This window comes from Manacus vitellinus, unplaced genomic scaffold (genome assembly GCF_001715985.3).
Source record: "Manacus vitellinus isolate BGI_N305 unplaced genomic scaffold, ASM171598v3 scaffold_9_pilon, whole genome shotgun sequence".
In the NCBI taxonomy this organism is placed as follows: Eukaryota; Metazoa; Chordata; class Aves; order Passeriformes; family Pipridae; genus Manacus; species Manacus vitellinus.
The window spans coordinates 14282646-14305149 of record NW_021940917.1 but is presented as its reverse complement, the minus strand read 5'-3'; the positions used below and the strand labels follow the sequence as shown (position 1 = coordinate 14305149).

General features: G+C 40.8%; 1 protein-coding gene across 1 annotated transcript in view; it reads right to left on the bottom strand.

Annotated features, from left to right (window-relative positions):
• LOC103757657 (SH2 domain-containing adapter protein B) overlaps positions 1-22504 on the bottom strand; it is a 63319-nt gene that overhangs the window by 25809 nt on the left and 15006 nt on the right. The window contains 1 exon segment of the mRNA XM_018086080.2: positions 1787-2002. Within this exon segment, the coding sequence (XP_017941569.2) occupies positions 1787-2002 (216 nt within the window).

Genomic DNA, 22504 nt, shown 5'->3' with positions numbered 1-22504 from the left:
CAACCATATCCACCTACCTATTAGGGAATCAGGTCAGAAACCTGATAGTACCAAGAAGGGTACTATCACAACAGGCTCTGCTTACAGAACACTAGCCCTGTACAGCTATGAAGGGAAGTCACTTCCCATTTCTGTAACACAGCAACATCTTGACACATAGAATTGCAAAATCACAGATAATTCAGGTGGTAGAGTCTGCTGTGCGATCGGATCAGGTTGTTTATCCAATCACTGTTTCACACAGTACGAAAACATCTGAAGATGGAGATTGCAAGAGCTCCTTGGACAACTGGTTCCAATGCTTAACTGTTCTTGAAGAGAAAATTATTTCCTGTATTGAGTCAGAACCCCTCCTGATTCATCCTATGTCTCATCTTCCCATCACACACCTGTGAAGAAACTGGTTCCATCTTCTTGAGGATCTCCTCCTATGTACTGGAAAGTTCCCATTATGTCTCATCCAAAGTCTTCTCTTCTTCAGGCCAAACAGGCCCAGTTCTCTCAGCATCTCCTCACACATGTTGTCACGTGCTGCAGTTTCCTGTCATTTTGGTTGCTCTCTGCTGACAACATTTATAACATCCTTCTAGTATCAGAATACTGGACACACCATTACACAATGTCCAGGAAGTGTGAATTAAAGAGGAACAGTCACTTTGCTTGATAGACTGGCTTGCTCCTGTTCACACAAGCCAGGATGCTCCCAGCCTTCACCACCAGGTGAAGAGCACTGCTAGCCGTATTTAGCCCACTTTCCCTCAGGACTTCTTAAGCACCTTGTAGCAAAGTTGTATTCCAGCAAATCAGCCAGTTCTAGGTCCTTGTCACTGCAAGGGGTTAGTCTGTTCCAGATGCAAGTCTTTTGGTTTGTTCTGGTTGGAATTTTGTAAGCTTGTTGCCAGCCTATTTCTGCAGCCTGTTCACATCCCTCTGGCAGCTTTGCACACTCACGCCCTCCCCCTCCCTTGGTTACTATCCCAAAGTTCATAAGGGGCATTTCTTCTTTCTGCTCTGGGTTACTGATAAGTGTGCTGAACAGGAAGGGTTCCAGAACATATCCTCTGAGGAATCACACTCGTAACAAGACTCCAGGAAGAGTATGAATCACCAAGCACTACCCTTTGAGGTCAATGACTCTAATCAGTTTTCACAAATCTACTAGTCCTCCCATATAGGCTATAATATTCCAAACACAGTTGATGCCACAGCACACCATGCTGAAAGCTGAAGTCAACCTAGATGACACCTACTGCTCCTTTCCATTAACAGATCTAGTAGTTTTAATACTGAAAGCAAACAGGTTTGTCAAGCAGGATTTACCCAGGGTAAATACACACTGACTACTTAGTAATCATTGCTCTCAGGCTTCTTCCATGCTCCCTCACAGAGCCTGATCTCTTTTCTTCCCTCTTCATCCCCAACACTATCATCACACTGTCCCTTTAAGAATTGCTCCACAATTTCAGGACCTGGTAAGGTAATGTCCTTGTCATAGAGTCAAAAATGGGGGTAGAGACAAGGAGTGAGAGAATCAAAAGTTTTTGTAACATGAACCAAGTGTTAAAGATGATTGAAAACAGGTCAGCTGAAGCACCAAACAAAGTGCAGTGTTCCATACTTCTGCAGCAGGTAAAGATTTGAGACTGCCCACACCTGCTTTTCAGACATTTCTACAGACACACACATGCCAAAAAGAGCTTGCAAAAAGTACTTGATTTCTCCCAAAGGCAAGTGTATATGCTATAAGTGTGAGAGAATTTTGTGGTTGGGATCTAGGAAATCCTACCTGCCAAAGCTGGGATGGTGACTTTGTTCCACTCCCACGGCTGATCATACTCATCTGCAGGCCTGTCGTCATCCTGTGGCAATTTGCTTTCTCGTAAACGGTGACTCACCACACTTTCAGAATCAGATTCCACACCACTGCCTTCTGGTTCATAGGGTGTGTCATAGAGCTGCATGTTTTTCTGATGGGACTTCATGCCTTCCTGCTGTTGAAACTCTGTTGGCAAGAAGGAAAATTGCATCAGAATCACTACTAACCATGTCTTATCATTATAGTCTATAATTTTAGAGCATTCAACTTCCACCCATTTCTTAACAGCCACATAATTATAGAGATGACAAGCTTGTACAAGACTTCTAAATTCTACCTCTACATTGGTAGCTGGCTGGAAGCAAAAGTTTGCTCCAGCTAACAACCACAGCACAGTCTCATGCCTCCAACAACATTTCCCAGCTTGTCCAGAGCTAGACTGCAGGAAGCACACAAACCCTGTTGGCCTGTATAAAGCACACTTGGAAGCAACTGTACGTAAGTCCCCAAGAACACTGAAATTTTTGTAAAGAGATTGTTCTGAAGTACAATTTGAAGCTAAAAAGATCATAAAAAAATAAATCTCACAGTATAATTATACATGCTGATAAAAAAAAAATAATTGCATTTATGCCTACAGAGTATCAGCAAAAAATTAACTAGGACTAGAGTAAGGACACTAAGCAAAAGCATTGGTAACTACTGCTTAGCTCACATTAAGGGGATTTAACAGCAGCTCTCAGTTGCCCGAAAAGCAGTCAGAATCAAACCCTTCTAGGGCAGAGTCAGTAGATACAACAAGGAGAAACAGATATAAAATGTAGCTCAAGAGTTCCAAGCGGTATGTTGCAGGAACCTTCCTCCCCTGGTGTGTAGTGCAGCCCTGGAACAGGTCACCAGGTGGGTCTCGGGAGGGGTCTCCTTTCTTTGGAGTTTGCAGAGCCTGGGCTAGGGAAAGGCAGCCACAGTCACCACATCCCCGATACAAAACTGGGTGGAGTGGGTGATAGGCCAGATGGCTGTGCTACCATTTCAGAGGGACCTGGAAACTCTGGAAAACTGCGGGCTAACAGGCTGGAAAGCCGCTCAGCAGAGAAGAGCACTGGGGTCCTGTATGACAGCAGGTTGAACATGAGCCAGCAACGCACCCTCATGGATAAAGAGGGACAATGCTAACCTGGAATTAGGAATTTTGAAAGCAGATCAAGGGATGTGATTCTTCCCCTCTACTCAGCATTGGTGGGGCCACAACTGGACTGCTGGGTCCGTTTCTCATGTCCCCAGCACAAGAAAGACATAGAAAGACTGCAGCAAATTTCAGCAAAAGGCCATGAAGCTTGATAATGGGACTGGAGCACTTTTCACACAAGGAGAGGATGAGAGACCTGAGACTGGTTAGCCAGCAGAAAATAACTCTTAGTGGGGACATTATCAATGCATATAAATACCTGATGGAAGAGAGGGGAGATAGAAACAGACTTTTACTGGCAGTGCCCAGTGACAGGACCAGATGCTGTAAGCACAAGTCAAAATACATGCAATTCCATCTGAACACAGGAAAACATTTTTTAACTGTAATAACAGTCAAACACTTCATGACATAGGTTGCCTAGAGAAGCTGTGAGATCTCTACTTGTGGAAATAATCAATATATGACTGGACACAGCTGTGGGCAACCTACTCGAGCTGACTCTGCTTGAACAGGGCTTTTTGTTAGATGATATTAAGAGGTCCCTTTCAACCTCAGATGTTCTGTGATTATATTTACCACTGCAAGGACAAAGTAGGAATGTCAATAATTGTAGAAAATTGCAAAGTTACAAAAAAAAAAAAAAGACTCAGTCTGAGAACTTTTTAACCCACAAATGAAGTAAAGATTTAGAGCAGTTCTCTCCGTTAGTGTAACAAAAGTCATTCATCAATTAATCTATCAGCAGAACATTATAACCAAGTCATTTCTCCAAACCACTTCAAAGTACTGTAAAAGTCTGCAAAATGACAGTGCAATTCCTTGGGAAAAAATATTTAGTTTATACATTACAAATACAGTAAATGAGAAGAGATATACACCAAAACTGATGATGCAAATACAAGCAAGATAGGTCCTGCTAATTCCTAGTTATGAACAGCCACATTACCCTCTTTCAATACAAGCAAAACCTACAAAATGCCATCTTTAAAGGGCAGCTTATTTGAAAAAAAGGCTTTAAAGCTTTTAAAAAACCACAGTCCTTGTATTTCAGCTCTTATTTGAAAAGAATTTTGCTCAAGAAAAAATGTTGCTCTGAGAAAAAACTGTATTAGAAAGAATTCACAGCTGATACTCTCTAGAATATTCCTGGACCAGAAAGATAAACATTTTATTTCTTCTAAAGTCAGGAATGTGGCATGTATCTGTTTGTCTTTCAGTACCATGAAGCCAAAAAGAAATGTGCATTTCTGTAGAACAGAAGCCATGATCCTACCAAATCAATTATAGGTGCCAAACACAAACCTGTGTGCCAAACACAATTAGGCTACTGGCTCCTTTTGTGTGAGTACATTTCAGTACAGGATTCCTTGATCAACATTTGTCTTTTACCCAGAGGATCAAAGCATCAGACTGCACAGAAAGTTTACTGGGAAACAGAAGGTGATTCATGTTCAGGGACCACAATTAGAAAAATTACAAATATTTGATCCTAAAGTAGAAATTTTTTTCTAGAAAAAACTAAAACCTACAGAGAGTGAAGTGGAAGAACAATATATACACGTATATACAAAACTATATGTGTTTACACACATACACTTATACACACGTTTATACAGCATCTCTTTTATAAAGCTTCCTATAAATATGTTTGAAAGTTCATCTTGAAGAGTATGTGTAAATAAAAGTAATTTTACTAAAAGTTAAATCAGAAAAAGTTCCTTTCCATAAGTCACAGCACAGCTGAATCTGTACCAGAAGCAGTTTTAGAATTATACACACTGATATGTCAGTGTACACTTGATATTTAAGAATCAGATAGTGGAAGACAACAGAACATTTGTGATGAAGCATTTCTCATGGTTTTCAAACAGTCTGTAATAATGACAGCTCTAAGGGCTACAACAGTCACTGGAATGACTAAAAATCCAAAACTCTGTTAATTTAATTTTTAAAAATATTTTTCACTTTTATCAATTGTATAATTTGAATTCTTACTACTGGTGAAGTATATTTTTATAGAATTATGCGCATTAAGTTCATAGCCATTAGAAGGAGAAACAACCGAAGTTTTGAAAGCACTAATTTTGCTAGCAGGCTGGAAGACTCCCACAAAAAATTCTTATTCTCACAGATTAGAAGTTATGACAGAATTAGGCTCCAGAAGTTTGGGCTCCTGTGTAAAATCAAAAACCTGACCAGTAAGGTACAGGAACTGAGAGAAGATTATGAGATACAAGACTCAACTTGACATTTCTCTTCCCATTCAGTGAACAATTCTGACACTCACATATAGAACAGAGCTCCAATGGATAAGCAAGTAACCTCATGGTAACCTTTCCAGCAGCCACACTAAATGCCTTAATAGCCCTAAATAATATAAGAGCATTAGTCATAGGTGCACCGTATTCCTGATGGGAGTGTGGAGAGAATGAGGGGATCATCAAGAAAATAGAACAACTAGGAAGACAACAAAAGGAAACATTGAACACATTACTACTTGCTTACAAAATCCATTAGGTGAGCTTCTACAGCTTGCTTTCCAAAAGGATTTGACAGACAACAAAACAACCAGATTATTCTGTAATGATACCAATAGATATTTCCTCCATTCATACATGCAGTAACAAGAGGTCAGTGTAGCTGCACTCTTAAAAGGAAGTTCTGATAACATAAAATCCCATTTTCCCAAATCAAGTACATCTGTGTCACCAGGCAGTAGTAAACTCACTGCCATTTTACATCCCCTTTGCAACATTTCTTTTGATGAAACACAAGACAAGCAAAATGCAGGAATCCTCCTGCCACAGTTGTGTAAGGAAATGTCAGACACAGAAAGATTCCCTGAAGTTAAGCACTTGCAAGAGTTTTTGTTTTCCTATCTGGTGAAAAACAATGAGCTAGATTCTGTTGGGTAGGTTGGGAATCAAAGCCAGGTTCCTGCACCACACAGTAGGGGCACACTGTGCTTGCCTACATCCAGTATGCAGAAAGAGTCTTAATCTGCAGGAGACAAAAGCACTAAGCTGTATTAATTCCCTGGGTTTTTTTCAACCTACTCTACTATTCTGTTGGGAAACATAGAATAACTTTTTTCTTTTAAACATTTTGTTTAAAATTTCTTTTAAATATTTTACATGCAACAAATCACAGCATCGGTGGTAACACAGACATAGGTGCTTCTTTATCACTCTGAAAGCAAACAGTACTTTATGGATGCCCCACTGGAAAAAAAGAGAGATCTACAACGTAATTGGGTACAGTCACATTAACTTATAGATTAATCAAGAGCAGCACGATAAAGCTGTTATGACTCACCATTATGTCAGATTTCAAAGTGTACTGACCCACACGTGTCCAGTGAAAATGAGATAAGCCAAACCCATCTCCATCTCAGCTACAGCTTTCAAGACTGGTCCAGGATTTAATATTACAGTCCTACCACCTCCTCAGGTGCTTTATCTTAGCTAACAGCCCTATCCTAGTAAGACAAATCTGATTGTGAAGGTAACATGCTGGAAACAGTACTGTGAACTTTCAGAAATCTAGCACTGAAATTGTGTTCTAAGCAAAGTACAAGGGCTATCCACACCCTCTGTACCTGATAAGTCTAAGAACAGCACTCAGGACAGATAACAGAATCCTACTGATGGGATTTTACAAAGCACACTTAGTTGCACCCATTTCCATTCAATTACACCACCCACTACAGAGTTTAAACTGGCCATAATGCTGAATAAAGCTTCACTCGATTTCCTAAAGCATTGGACAAAATACTCGAAAACATTACTAACCTCAACAAGCGGCTGTTGATAGAAACCCTTTAATGTAAATATAATGATTTTTAAAGGCCACTTTTGCGTGCACTTAAGGTTTTTCAGATATACAGCTATTTGAAGGAAGCCCAGCAGATTTTTCATTCATTCATTTAACACCCATTAGCATGTAAACACTATGCTGGAGTAAGACTGTACAGCGCACAGCTGTCAAGCTGTCAGCTTTAAGAATTTCTGTCCTCCTATCTCTGCATTCAGACCACAGGTCTCCTCCAGATGGTTGCTTCTCTTCTGCTCTCTTCCCCGAAGTCAGCATTTTAAACAGCTTCAATCCTAGTGATCTGGATTTAGTTTCCCACTAACCAAATAAAAAGCACAACCTGCTGTTAACTACACACAAAACTATAACCAACCTACAGCGAATACCACTGTGATACTATTCTCATTGAGTACATTTGCATCACTCAAATCTACCAGGTAATTCCAGTGGCAAGGGTCTTAGCAGTGAAGCAACTTTATCTGGAACTCACACAAGTTTTCAAGGCACACAGACCTAACACATCATCAGAAAGATATGGATATTTAATTAAAGCAAGCAAGCAAACACCAATATCCTGCAAGAGTCCACGTCTTGCATCTTGTTCTCCTGTGTAGACAAAATGCCCCACAGGGAGAGGGAGCCCTTCAGCAGTGAGAGAACAGGCTAACCTATCTTCAACTAGAATAGTCAGAGCAGAACTTTTGGAATGTGGGTTCAAACATTTTATATTCAAAAGCCCCAGAAGGGCAGTCTGCAAAGCGTTTGGAGGACCTGCTATAAGCACACCAGCTTTCTATGGATAAGTCTGGGAAAACAAGAACACCATATTCAAAAGTACCTGAAAACATAACTCAAGAACAAAGCCTGTTCTTGACAACAGCAACTTGTGTTCCTTGTATTCTGATCTGCCATTGAAAACAAGAAATTATAAGTGGTAGCAGAAAGAAACTTGAAAATTATCAGGTTCACACTGAGAGGTACTGATGAATATCTGATGTATCCTTCTCCAACATTATCCTGACAGCCTGGCAATCTCTAGCAGGTGAATGTCACATCTGATCACAGAAAACCAAGTCACATCTGCACGAGTTCTTCCTTTTAAGGAACAGGCTTTTCTGTAGTGGCCCAAGCCTCTACTTTCCATGTGTTCTGCTCTTGAGATTTCCAGTGGAAAACCACTGAACTGGCAAGTAATCACATTAAATGGCAGTGAGTTGTTTGCTCCAGGTGCATGGGTAAGCAGCACATCAACCAATAATTTGCCAGTTTTCCAGAAGCGTAAGACAGATACTAATGCGAATATTACCCTGACACAAGAACATTTGCTTCCATTGAATCCATTTCCACATAAACAGGTCAAAATAATTAGCCAACTGCTTACTTAATCCAAGCCTCACCATTAATGTTTCTTTTCACATCCACTCTGGAAAGATAATCTGGAAATATTTTAGGACTCATTGTATGGAATTCTCACTGTATTACTGCAAAGTCTATTCATAAGAGAAGCTAAGTTTTACCTCTGCTCAAATTTCACCTCAGGCCCCCAGAAATCAAATTGCTTTCTACTCTGCTTCCAGAGCCAGCTGGATGCCTCCAACTGCTGGGACACAAGGGAACACCAATAATGTTGCAATGGCAGGGAGGGCTGTTCTGCTTTGAGACTGCAGCAACTGCTGCCGAACGGTGACGATTCCAGATTTTGCTGCAGGAAAAGCTGGATATGAGAAGACCTTCCCTCATCTTTTCTTCTGAACAGAAGCCAAGTGACTCAGAAGTGAGCCACTTTCCAGGAACAAACAGCTGATATTTGCTCCCCTGCCTCGATGTGAAGGCTTGGCATAACCCCTTGATGTGAAAAGCAATGTCTTCAAATGGCCTGAATCATGCTGGAAGTACTACTGAAGTCCAAGTATGACTCATTACCCCAGGAAGAAGCATTCAAAGCAACTTTACATTCCAACAGCCCTGATAAAGAAAAGTTATTAGGCCAGTCAGAGCAGGGGTAGGCTTATTTGTGATAAGTATCAATAAACCAGAAATAAAAACCATTAATATTTTCCACAGAAGGTACATACTGAATTAAAACAAACAAGCAACCGTACCCTGCCCAAGAAGACAGGAAGCACACATTTGTCTTTATGGGAGGGGAGGGGAAAAGGAGGGGTGGGAGTTGGTGGAGTTGAAGGAGGTTGATTAAGAAAACAAAGCACATGGAAAAAAACCCTAAATCCTGGTGGCCTGGAAGAACAGCAGTACAGCTTCTAAAGGATGTCAAACTTGTCCTTGGAGACATATTTGTCTTATGGCACAGCAAAGAAATAAAAAAAAAAATGTCTTTTCTCTTCTGAAGGTATTCTAAAGTCTTCCCCCTCAACACCTAATTGTCTGTTAAATAAGCAGTGATTAAACACTCTAACTGCCATCTTAAAATTCTAAATTTTTGCAGACTTCGCCTTTTGGAAGTGCTTTGAGGCTGCTTACCTACTTACTCCATACACATTTCTCAGTAAGGCACAAAAGAGAATTAGGGATGCCCTTTTTATTTAAGGCAAGGGGAAAGAGAATTCAAGTAATCTTCACCAGACTGTACATTTATTGCTGCCTGGCCAAGAGCCAACTCCAGATGCTGCTACCAGCCACCTGCATCATAGTGCTGTTGCCAGATCCATGGTTAGCTCACAGGTTTTTCTTGATCTTTCTGATCAGGATCACTGACCTTTGGGGTTCACGGATCATTATTCCATAGGCTAAATGGAGCAATTCAAGTGGCAACAACTCAAAACAGAGACCTTAGCTCAACCAAAATTTGAGATCCTCATTCCACAATATGAAGCTTCTGAGCTGTGTAAAAGAGCTTGTGATAAGAGGGGATGGAAGCCCTCTGGGAAACAGAGGGCAGTGCTGGTATTTTCATGTACACCAGTTAGTACAATGGTTCTCATCAGCCTGTGACACAAACTACAGTGCCCCAAAAGGCTTAAGATTAGCACGAACAGAATCAATTCTCCTTGAAAGTGACTGTAACACCAAAGTCATGCCTATTTTAAAGATGTTAAAACTCTCCAGAGAAGCTTGTAGCAAATATGACTATTTCCTGAAGTTAGATCAGTCTTGTGACTCATGACTGCTACTGATGCTCCCAATGGCCTTGTTAGCTCTCTTCAGGAACACAGTATCTCACCTTCACAGGAATCACCTAGAGAGGGGAAAGGAGTGCAAGAAGAACCCATTCATAGTGTAAATGCCATTCAACACTTACACAGAAGGAAGATATCTTCTTGAATCATGTCTGCCTGTGAAAGTCTCTGCTTGCTGAAAGCTAACTGAAAAGAATCAAATGAGATAAGCACTGATCAAAATGATTCTTTAGTGAGTATAAATATTTATACACATTTACATATTCAGGACAATATTGCAAGGAATAACTAGATGTGAGTAAAAGTGAGTTTACAGGACCAAGACAAAGCATGCAATTATTTCCCAACAGCTGGAGGCTTAAATTCAATGAGAATTATGCAGAGGGGAGTTATCTTTTCTGCATGTAACTAACTTTGAACATGGCATTACTAAGGATGGGGAGAGGGCAGAGAAGAAAGGTAAGTGGATAGAGGCCTCTCTCCAGACTTTCTCCCCACTATGCCCTATGATACATATAGTGGGGAAGAAGTTGCCTACAGGTACAACTTGTATGACAGAGTGAGGCAGCAGACTCATGTAGCCAGAAGAAATGCCATAACTGATTTAACAAAGACAGATTGGATGTGTTCAGCCATATGAGATATGTTCTTATCTTCTTTTAGGCACCTGCATTCCCCACAGAGAGTACAAGGCAGAGAGAAGAACTGCTGCTTAAAAACTCCTGTAGTAGATTTATTCCATAGACATGGTGGCTATATGGTTAAAAGGAACACAGAAATGTAAACTGTATATTGTTTTTAATGAAACATCCAGCCTCTGAATTATTGTGTCACTATGATTTAAAAAACCAAAACCAACCAGCCAATAAAAAACAAACCCAAAAAACCCCCAACTGCCAGCTCTAAACAGCCTGAAATTTCCCTAATTACTAATGCCCATTATTTAATCTTTGTTAGTAATTTTTTTTTTTAAGAAAAATGCTAAGAAAACAAAGAGAAGTCAAACCTTTGGAAGTGGTATCTGATGAATTTACAAGAGATCTTTCCCTGACCAGGATTCCAGAAAGAGCAGGCACTATCAGCACTGTTTGCTCCTTTGGTGGGACTTAAAAGCCACACAGCATGTGGTTTTTTTACTGTTCTTTACAAGGAACAGCCACAGTGATTATTTGCCACAGCGATCATTTGCAATTTTGCCTACTTTTACATGCTTTCCCTGAGGGAAGTGTTGTCCTAGTTGCAATCTTTCTGTTCTGTCACTCAAGATGAGTTACCTGCACCATCTAGGAACTCTGATCGGCATCTAAATACCTAATGAAGACTAATCACCACCTCTTGGATGTAAAAGCTTTCAGATATAACTCCAAATACTAAACTCCAATGTAAACTCTAAGTCCAGCACAGTCCTGCACATGCATACAGCGAGGATCATGAATGTAGGGCACAAAAGATGATCTACAACCTTCACATGATTAGACCAATATAGCTGCTCAGTTGTCATTACACACAGCCATAGATTTTACTCATCACATTACAAGGCTTTGCATGCAGTAAAAGACAGCTGACAGCACAGAAAAAGTGACAGGGATATAAACATTGAAATTATTGGGAAAATATTTCAACTTATCCCCTTTGGCCTATGATCTCTTTACTCATTGAGTCAGCTAGGTCAGCAAGAGATTGATGGGAGGAGAAGCTTGTGTATAGAATTTTTAGGATTTCAAATACTACACGCTGAGCTGTGCGGCTGCTAATAATCAGTACCTTGCATCTGTTTGCAGCTTTGTCTGTAGTTATTATACTGCTCAGACAAACCCTGAATAGATGCCAACTCTTAGCTGAAAGCCCACTTGCAGAGTAGTAAGTTAGTTACACGGTGTTGGTTTTTCCCCTCGGACACATCATCACTCAAGAGCATTTGTACTTTAACAGATACGTAACAACAGCAAATAAATCTGGTTAGCATTCAGCACAGGATCATTAAAAACCGACCCTTTAAGACAGCAAATGACAGTCATGCAGAAACACCATAAATCAGTACTTTTTCACTTCTTGCAAAAGAAGTATCACTAATTCTGGAGAGTAATATTTGACATTTTCCACTTGGATCAAGTCAGAAAATGTCATGCTATAAAAATCCATTACAGACATGATCCTGATGCATATAACTGAGTCAATACTTTCTGGTAATTTTTCCAGTTACACTCTCATTTCCAATATGCATCTCTAAACCACTAAGCAGTGGGCATACAAATATTTTCAATGTGCAAAACCACACCCAAGGAGACAACTGTGGAAAGCTGTGTTTTTTGCTGGGTATTTTATTTGCTTTTAAAGAAGGATAAAAAAAGAGCCTCTAAAATATGGTTAAGAGAGACTTTGTTGACATGCTACCATGATCCCAAGTTTTCTCAGTGGCAGCAGAACTCACAGCCAAAGTCAAGGGCAATAGTAAGTGCTTTATGTACAAAATCAAGGGTATATCTGAAAGACATCACCTTTTTTTAAAACTGTCTCCCTCTTCCCTTTCTATTTTATTTGAGGCAGCAGCACAGACAGCTTCTAGACAATTTCAAGCTGCATTACTTGCTTAGGAAAAGCTCACAAGGGCTCAAGCTGTGTCATCACATTTTTCTGCCTTGCAGCCCATCCCAGGCAAGCAGGACTGTTTGACAGACCATACAAGAGACATGAGCTAGAACCACACAAGAGCCACAAAATCCACTGCGTCATCATGCAGATTTTCAAATTACCCACTCCACAGAAAATGAATTCAAAACTGAGAGCATGCCCAGAGTTCCTTCAGGCAAGCCTCATTTCCCTAGGTTTACCTGGGTTGTTCTTAATTGCTAGTCTGACCTGCAACAGGATCAGTTTTGCATGCCTTCATCCTGCTTCATAAAACCAAAATATACGTGAACTCTCCCACTCCAAGCCATCAACATATGGAACTGAACAAGGCAGAACCAGGAACAAACTCCGATGAAGGCTGAATATTTCCATCTCCTTTCTGCACATGTTGTTATTATTCAAGGAATTCGGTCACAGTAGCACAGTACAGTCCACCAGAAAGCAGAAACACAATGCAGGCTTCCTAGGTCTTTACTTGAGTAGGAATAACAGAAATAAATGCACATATCAGCACACCAACACACGCCAAAACCAGACAAGGCTTACCTGATCCCAGCCAGAAAGAGCAGGCTGCTCCCACAGACAATAGCCTCTAACAATTTTAGCAGCTGGAATGGTAATCAACAGCTGAGTTTGCACAGATGTTTGAGCTCCTCCAAAAGAGCACTGTCAAGCAGAGTTCTTCATAGCCAGAAACCAGAGAAGGAGAGAAGCTGTATGTTGTTGCCAGCCTACATAAAATGCACAGAGCACAAAAGTTGTGTTTCTCACCACTTCCCACCGAAGTTTAAAGTTCATTTTATGACACTGCTGTGAAGCCAGTGTTGTAATGTTGGTAAACTGATGTGGCGAGATGTTCAGTCTCCGTGGCAAAAGCAGACACAGAACTAGCTGAATCTTCAACTCTCATTTACTTTTAGGGACAAGCAAACACCTGGTTTGGATTACAAAACTGAAAAAGGCACAGGAGAAGTTTTAGCTACTACATTACAGCTGATATCAGAAACAGACTCTGTTTACTGAAGTTTTCACTCATATTTTGCCACCAGGGACTTCTGGAGTTTGGATGCAAAACCAGGAGGCAAAAATTTTATTCATTTACCAGCAAGTTAAGCACAAAAAAGATGACGAAACAGCACAGCTGAAGGGGTACCTTGTTCACTCCAAGAACTACTCTGTTTACTTTACCACATGCTTAACTAACACTTCCTGTACCAGCTTGTTTGAGCTTACTTAACTCTTCTCTACAGTGCAGATAAAAAATCAAAAGTGATTGGAGTAAAAGAGAATATAATATGAAAGAATGATTGAGAAAGTACTTCTGAGAAAAAAATCCTCACCAGTTTAGGGGGAAAAAAAGGAGCCTTGCAGGACCTTTGACAAACACAGATAATTGGGGAAAGGGTAGAAATTCCTTCTAACTTCACAGCACATGTCATGTCCACTAGCTGTCTTAAAAAAAAATAAATCCAGGTTTGGGTAGAAATATCTATTCCCAGCATTGTAATTCTGGCACTGACTTGCATATTAAAATGCTACTCTTAAGCATTTTCACATTTTCTTTGGCCGAGTACCTCTTCGCGAAAAATAAGAGGAAAGAGAAGAGGAAAACAAAGCATAATTTTGAAGATGCATGCAAGTGCAACGAGGGAATTTTATCTCAATTTTTTGTCCCAAGTGCCAGTCTCAATTTTTTCATTTAGTATCACTTTTCCAGCTCCATTTAACAAATCTCTGTAATGCTCATCAGCAACAGTCCACACCTCTCACACTGCTGACTCTTCATGTAACAAATTCTTTCCATTCTCCTCTTGAGCTATGTTGCAGAAGACAATAGAATTGGGACCAGTTTGAGAAGATGGAGGGTTGAACTGACAAGCTGGCAAGATGTACCTCTGATATCTCCCTGCCTAATAAAATGACACTCCTCCCAGTCAGACCGAAAAGTGAGTTTAGAGTGCTTCCTTCCTTTGCCATGGCAGACACAGCGGTATCAGTCATCTACACTTCCATCACACTTCCAGCTGGAAAGCACCCAGAATTCCTGCCAACAGAGTCCAGAAGTGCATATACAGGCCCAGTCTAGTCTACAAGCCCATCTGTTCAGCCTTTGCTCCTTCCTCCCAAGAAGTGATAGTGAGCAGCTGTCAGGAACTGTACTCTCTGTTGCATGCTGCAACAGCATGCTTTCAGCATGCATACTGCCCATCTAGCGTTACCTCCAGAAAACTGGGATATTTATGGATGAGCCCCTGTTCAGATACATTTCAGCAGGCTGTCTCCTTATGCCTCACAGTCACCTGTCTGGTCTTTCTAGTGATAAAGTTTAAAAAGATCAGTACTGGGAGCATACTGTCATGGTGTCAAAGCTGGAAATGGACTGAGACTAAAAAAACATGAATTCCAGCAAGCTAGTCTGGGATATCTGGATTCTCACAGCCATTTCTCACTTTCACAGATTAGCTGTAGGATCATAGGATAAGCCAGGTTAAACAAGATCTCAGGAAGTCATCTTGTTCAAAGCAGGGTTTAGCTATGAGGTCAGACGAGATTACTTAGGTTCTGGTTCCTCAGTCCAGTCTTGAAAGATTCCGAAGATGGAGACTACATAATCTCAGAAGGCAATCTTCTCCACAATTTGACTGTCCTCAGTTATTTTTTTCATTGTATTCAATGAACCTCTTATTTCTGTTTATGTAACCCTTTCCAAGCATGGAAAGACAGATGGAACACTGACCAAATCAGAAGGAATTGCAGTCTGCAGATTTTCAAGGGAAAATGCAAAACAGTTTCATTTTTAATTTACTTCGCCCAGTTAAAGGGTTTGCAAAACTCACACAAATCTTTACAGAACAGGGAGAGGATCCCTTAGCTGCCACATGCCTTCATGCATAGGCATATTCTACCTAAGGGAATCGTTTGCAGTAAAGGAAATTCATCTCTTCTATCCCAGATGACTAGAGCAGTGAGACATCTTCAAATTCAACACACCTGGTACTAGGGGGTAGGGATGGGGAGAAGAGAGCAGAAATGAAATGGGAGAGAGATTAAAAGGACCCTGAACAGAGCAGCAGCAAGTTGCTTAATCCAGCAAGACACGGAATGAGAAAAAAAGGACCTCTTTCACCTCTGTAGCCAAAAGAATACCAACCTTCCACTGAATTCAGACTACTGAATTCTTCTCACTCAAGGGTCACAGTTTTCTTTTTTGTATTTCTCAAGAGACAGCTGCTGGAGTTCTAAAATCACAGATCCTCTTAGACCACATAGACCTCAGTGCTTCTCAAACTGCTGCCAGAAGCACTGCTGTCTTGAAGTGACAGGCAATTCCTGTCCAATATTAAATGGACTACTGGTCTTAAGTAGCCTAAAAACTTGAAACTTATCTGAGGTGGTAGAGGGAAGACCTGTGGTAACTGGCAGGTGAAAACAGACACAGACTCAAAGCAGTATACTAAGAAACTGAAATACAACCCCCTATGGCAAAGGCAATGCTGCATTCAAACGACATGTAGGCACCAAGGAATAAGCACTTTCATACGTTGCAGATGTTGCTCGTACTAGGAAAGCAGATAGGCTTTGTCAAAATAATGCTCTTGATCAAAGTGGCTTGAAACTCCTGCTTCTTTATCAACATGAGTCTTCCAGAATGCAGACAAGGGATTAACAGCATTTTAAGCTCACTGGTTTCTCTTTCCCAACCACCAAAGCATCCATTCCTTCATTTTGCTTTCCGTGGAAGAACATAGGCCAGACTCAGATAGAGAGCAAGTAAATTGCATGAATGAAGTTATATTGCTTCTACATGTACCCTCAGCTAGTCTACTAGGATGCTGACCTGTCTTCTTAAAGTTCTGGACATCTTGTTTCCTTTATTTTGGGCATAAGCTTTGTCTTAGTGAGAAGAAGCAGAAAGAAACAGGGAAGAACTCAATTTATATTCAGGCCTGTGATTCAAGTTTCACATTTAGTCCATTTCCAGACTACATCAAATCATAAAAGCAAGACGAGGGTGCTGACACAGGGGGGGGAAAAAACAACAAACAAAACCAGTATTAAATTAAACATATAATATTAAACATTAGAGAGAATGCCTTAAATCTTTCTAAGAGAGGAGACATATTTAAAGAGAGAAATGCTATTAATTTTACACACTACTGGTTTCCAGCCCAGTTATGCATCTAGTTACAGCAACCACAGCACAGTTTCTCCCAACACAAGAAACCAGGCTCTATACATTCTGGCCTTATCTTCTTGTAACCACTGATGGGATATGAAGTGCTCTATGAAGACAGGAAGAGAAGTACTGATCATCATGGCAACTAGACATGCTTCTAAACTGATCTGGTTTCACAGCACACGTGGGATCTACTGCTTTGCTTACAGAGAAGGTAAGGAAGCAGATCCAGCACTATTTAAAACATGTCTCAGTTCAGGCACATCAGACTTAATGCTAAGGAAGAAGTTCTCTTCTGTAATTTTTCCTAGATGATTTATTTCCTTCAAATCATTGCTGAATGAAATCTCTTGTCCAAATCTCTAATTAAGTAAGAAACAACTTGAAATAGATGCTGAAGCCCAGGAGGTTTCTAACTAACATTACATCTAGCATACTTTAAAGAAGGAGCACAGCTGTTCAGAGCACATGTCCTCATTTCTAATGGGCTGTAGGGAATTCTGCACTACAGGACAGTAGCAGGTGACAGTAACACTAGCACTGTGTTCCAAATGATGGGTATGCTCAGAACACTTCAGACATCCCCATCTTTGTCAGTTCTAGGAAGAGCTCCCCAAGATTTCCAGTGCATCCCTATAGGAAATTCCCAACATATAAATAAAGACATCTTGTTGCTAGTCACAAGCTTACTTCTGTGTGCTATTGAACTTCTTCAGATCTTACCCAGTGGTTCTCCACATTGCAAATGCTGATTTGAGAACACATACACATCAAATTTCAAGAGTGAAGAGTCACCTTGAACTTTCCCTGACTTTTTAAAGGAAAAAATTATCCCCAAACTTGTTCTTCTAAAATGGCCAGCGTGTAGTCATATCCACACCATCTGGCAACAAGACAATAAATGTAATGCTAGTGAGGAGTCCAGAATACCACATGAGGTGGACTGACAGTGGGTCAATTCTCATTTTGGGCTGATTTCTAGTCATGGCTAGCCTAGAGTTAGAGCCTTGAAGAGAATTAGAATTGGAACACACAAATGTAGGAACAAGAAAAGGGGCTTGAAGTTTTTTGAAAATTATGCCAGCTGTTGAGCTTAGTGGTCAAATATACTGCCTTTTCTGTGTTGGCTACATTCAGCTGTTTGCCATGTTCAAATACTAGCGGAGAGCAAATCTTAAGCAGAGCCATCACAGTGCTTAAAGGTTGGCTTGCTAGGCTTAGTGTCTTTCAGCAGGCCAGAAACATTCTTTCTACACTTCCCATGCTGTACGTTGCTAATCAAGGCAACCGAATCAAAGCCTTTATCAAAGTAGTTATCATTGCTCTTTCTATATTATTTGCAGTCGTAAACTCAGTGCCAACAAGCAACATGCCAGAGGCCACCTGGTAAAGAATTTTACAGTATCTGACTCACCACTGATGTGCTGTAGTGACTATTCAGATGAAGTTACAGGTCTGAACAAAAAACCAGCCTTTCTAGTTACAAGGGAAACTGACACCCAAGAGCTTTTGAAGTAGGTGCAGGTTCATGGGAATGCTGTTTTCTCCATACTCCCAGCATTTCTGTGATAGCTTGCATGAAGACTGAGCTACTTCTCCCAGCATGTCCATGGCTCGCTCCCAGTTAAGGCAGGTGCACGGCTTTTTTTAGGCTGCCTGTCATGCACTGGAGATTCCATTGTGATGCAGCCACAGACTCTTTCTTACGTCAGTCCCTAGAAAGAACCAGTGAGTGCAGGAAGGCATTTACTCTTCCAGCACTGTCTGCAAGTAGAGAGGAGTCTCAGCTTTCTGCACCCACAGGGAGGGAGGCAAAGCACAAAATCTCTAAGTGTGATCTATTTAGACTTGCTCACTGCTGTTCTACTGCACAGCCAGCATGATACATACAGAGACAGGATGATAAATACATAGAAAAAGAAAAAAGGAAGAGGATGCTAACGTTGTAAGCCTGTGAAAAAAGCTGTGTTTTTTCTTTTGGAATTTTCTCTAATATCCCCTCGTTTCATTTTAAAAAAGCTCCTTTTGGCAGAATGTTCATATTTATTAAGGTCTCTCCAGATGAAAACTCTGCCCTTTACTCTAAGGCCTCTCCAGATGAAAACTCTGCCCTTTACTCATCAAGCACTTCCCTTACTTTATGCTCACTTTTGCTGATGGGGCAGATGTGTCATCACCTAGGTTGATGAATACACTGAATAACATAGGCAAGACAACAGGTATCTCTGTACCATGATCCAAATGCTCTAGAGCACCCCTAGAAATAATTTCCAGCTCTTCAGGTCCAGTACACAGGTCCTTCACACACACCAGTCGCTCAGCCCTGGAGCATGTATACAAGCTCATCTACTCAGTCTGTGAAACTTGAATTCAGCTATTATGTCCAGAAGCCCTTTTGTGACTTACTGGGATTTTCCAGTCTTCAACAGGTACTGGCAGCAGGCTTCTGAGCTGATTTGGGACTTACCCGAGGCACATTGAGCTTTCCCTGATCTCATGTGTTAGCACAACCCACCTACAAAATCTAACACGTCCAGTTCCCAGGACAACTGTGTGACCAGCCTCCTGTGAGAAATGCATCAATAACAAAACTGATTTCCTTCTTCCTCAAATACCTGCTCTGGCTGCACAAAAGGAGATTTTTTTTTTTAATGTCCTGAGTAGCTTCTAAATTTATCCTGATCAGAAGAGAACCACAATGTATATTTTATTAATAGTGTTGTGACAGCCTTCTGAAGTCTGCTTACAACAGAGCATTTCCTTCATGAGGAATACCACATGGTATGTTACATCTCAGGGAAAGTACCTGTTTTCAGAAGTGCTACCCATTTAGGTCTGCAGAATTCTGAAACACAAGAAGAAGGTTTTCTCCCTGTCTACCATATCTTTGAGGCAGATGCATGATCTAGAAGATGCCAGAACCCCATGAAGGGGATCCCTGGCACAGTCCTAAGTCATACCTACAAAAGCAAAGGAAAAACATGGTGTACATTAGAACTTCCAGAGCACATACCTGAGGCATTTGTAGACCTCTAAGAAATCAAGGCACTGATGTACCACAGGCTTAACTCAAATTCCAAACTGTTGTATTAACCCAAGGGTTTAGCTTGCCCTAACTCCCCATTCATAACCATTCTAGACAACAGAAAACACAGCTCCTGATCTGGAAAAAAACAGAAGTGATTTTGCTAAGAAACATTTCTCAAGGTAGGCATGCCCCTCAGATAATGCTTTTTATTTCTCACCAAACAGCACCTCCCCTCACCCAGCCATTTTTGATAATGTGCTTCCAAATTATTTTGAGACTTGAAGTGACCTATGACCTTAATTTTACTGTTTTTCAGTTAATTTTATTTAATAGCACGTATCATGCTAGGCACCTTGCACACAAGACATTGTGAGTTAGAAGCAAGGGGCTCTCTTCAAATCCAAGCAGCAAGAAGGATAGCAGACAGTTCTTCATGCAACAACTTGGCTGACAGCATATCTCCGTCTGAGTGATGATCCAAAACTGGATCCTCCTCCAAAGGTGAGTTCTTTCATACAGCACATATAAGGCTGTGGTATAGACAGCCTTGACATGGCATTTGATTGCAAATGTCTCATGCAGTCCTCATGCAGAGGACTTCTCTTAATTCCTTCTGCAAGGCAGAGATGCCTGAAAAAGCTGTGTCAACATGTGCAGCTGTCAGGGGAACGTGGAAAGGCATACTCATAAGAGTATGGCTAGAATAGGACCTTATGACTTATAGGGGATTTTACAGGGAAACAAATGCACATTTTCCCCAAGTATAGCCATAGTAACATCCATGAATTAAGTGCACCTTTTCTCCTCTCAGGTTAGGGATTATCACAGAAAACAGACCCCTCTCCGTGATTTGACATCTAGTGCAGACCGATGGAAGTAAATACTCAGGTGGAACTCAATTTCTCTTCCCCCATCCCTGCAAAGAATGGATGACAGAGCAGCACTGCCACTCTGACCTGACAGTATCTCAACCATTCACTTCTGGAATGTTCAAATGCAGCATCTCCAGCCACAGCTTCTCTGGAGAACTCTTTCTCAAGCACGAACTAGCTTCTACACCTGATCGAAGCAATGATGCTTGGTTACAGGCTAGGTAAGGTAGCACAGGCTTGTTTCTGTGGCAGGACACACATCATTGCAGCAGCTACAGACTGATACATACTATGGGGAAAGTAAGGTCCATCTAATTCTCGGGATCCATAGAAATCATCATCTTAGCTACGTCTGTTGCTCTCATGCATGCACGAATCTCACTCCACGTGTAGTCCATGACACAGTTTGTCAGATATTAACATCACAGAGAACTTCCTTCATACATATGTAGTTACACTGAGACATCGAATCTCCAAACAGGTTCTGGATAAGGCAAAGATACAACGCTGTTCCCATGGCTTTAGGTGCACACACAGCCAACCAGAGACTCACACCACACAGCACATCAGGAACTGGATTCCCAGGGGTTTTCTCTGAACCTCTGGCACAGACTTCCTGAAGATAGGACACTTATGAATATCACTACTAGCCAGCAGATGTGCTTGGCTGACAGGAGATGACAGCTTCTTATAAACATGCATTCGTTATCAGCACACTTTTCCTTAGCCTCAGGTCAAGCCTTCCTTCAAAAAGTCTTTCCAAAACTTGGCATAAAGGTTGCTTTCTTTCAGTCCTCACAACCACAAATCTGGCAAGACAGTGTCTTTGGAGGACACTATCAGCAGAAGAAACTTCAAGCCTGATTGAACCCAATTCTAACCACAGACAGCATAGAAACAGATAGACCATTAAATAATTAATTGAAATAATTAACTTTAAGGATTGCATTTTTTTTTTCAAATTAAATATCAGCTCAGAACAAATTACATGACACCTGTGAGCCCACAGAGCTCTCAGGGAGAAAGGAGAAGTACTGAATGAAAATACTAGTTATTTCAGACATCATACATTTCTATTCAGGTGAAGTTTACTTTCTCATATTGAAATCATAGGGTCTTATTTCATATGGACACCTGCTTTTGCCTAATCCTCTCCTAACTCAAGGAGCAGGTAACATGCACAAAAATTTTAGGCTCATGTTTCAACTAGCCTTACACCTGTTTTCCAGAATGCAAAAGTTTGGGTACACCAGTAACATGTTTTTTGTCTCTCCTACATTTCCTGCGTTCTGCTGGGGTATGCAAATTACTTCTCTCTGGGATTAACCCATTTTAAATACAGTCCGAAGGATTTAATCAGATTAGTCAAGCTACACAGATAGCCATCTCATGTTCTTCTATTCATCAGACAACAAAACCAACAAATAAACATAACAAACAAAGCAGTAAAGATTTTGAGGCCAATCAAACTGCAGTCAAAAGGTCTTCTTTAGAAGGTGCATATACATAATAGAACTCACCTGGTAAATAAAACCTGAACCTTTAAAAACTCTCCAACAGGATGCCTTTGGATTTTCATTTGTCAAGTAAAGGGCAAAGGCAATACCTGAGCAATAAAAAACCCCAAACACAAAACCACATGCTTGAATATAGCCAACACAACCTGACCTCATGGAGGTTTGCAGGAAGACCTTCTCTATTTCTATCTGCATTAGGACAAGACAGCCGGATCTCAAAACACTAAACATCATCATGGGTATATCAATCATCTTCTGCTGGCTCAATCAAACACATTTTCAGAACACTTGCTCTATCATTATAATCAATTAAACCTCGTT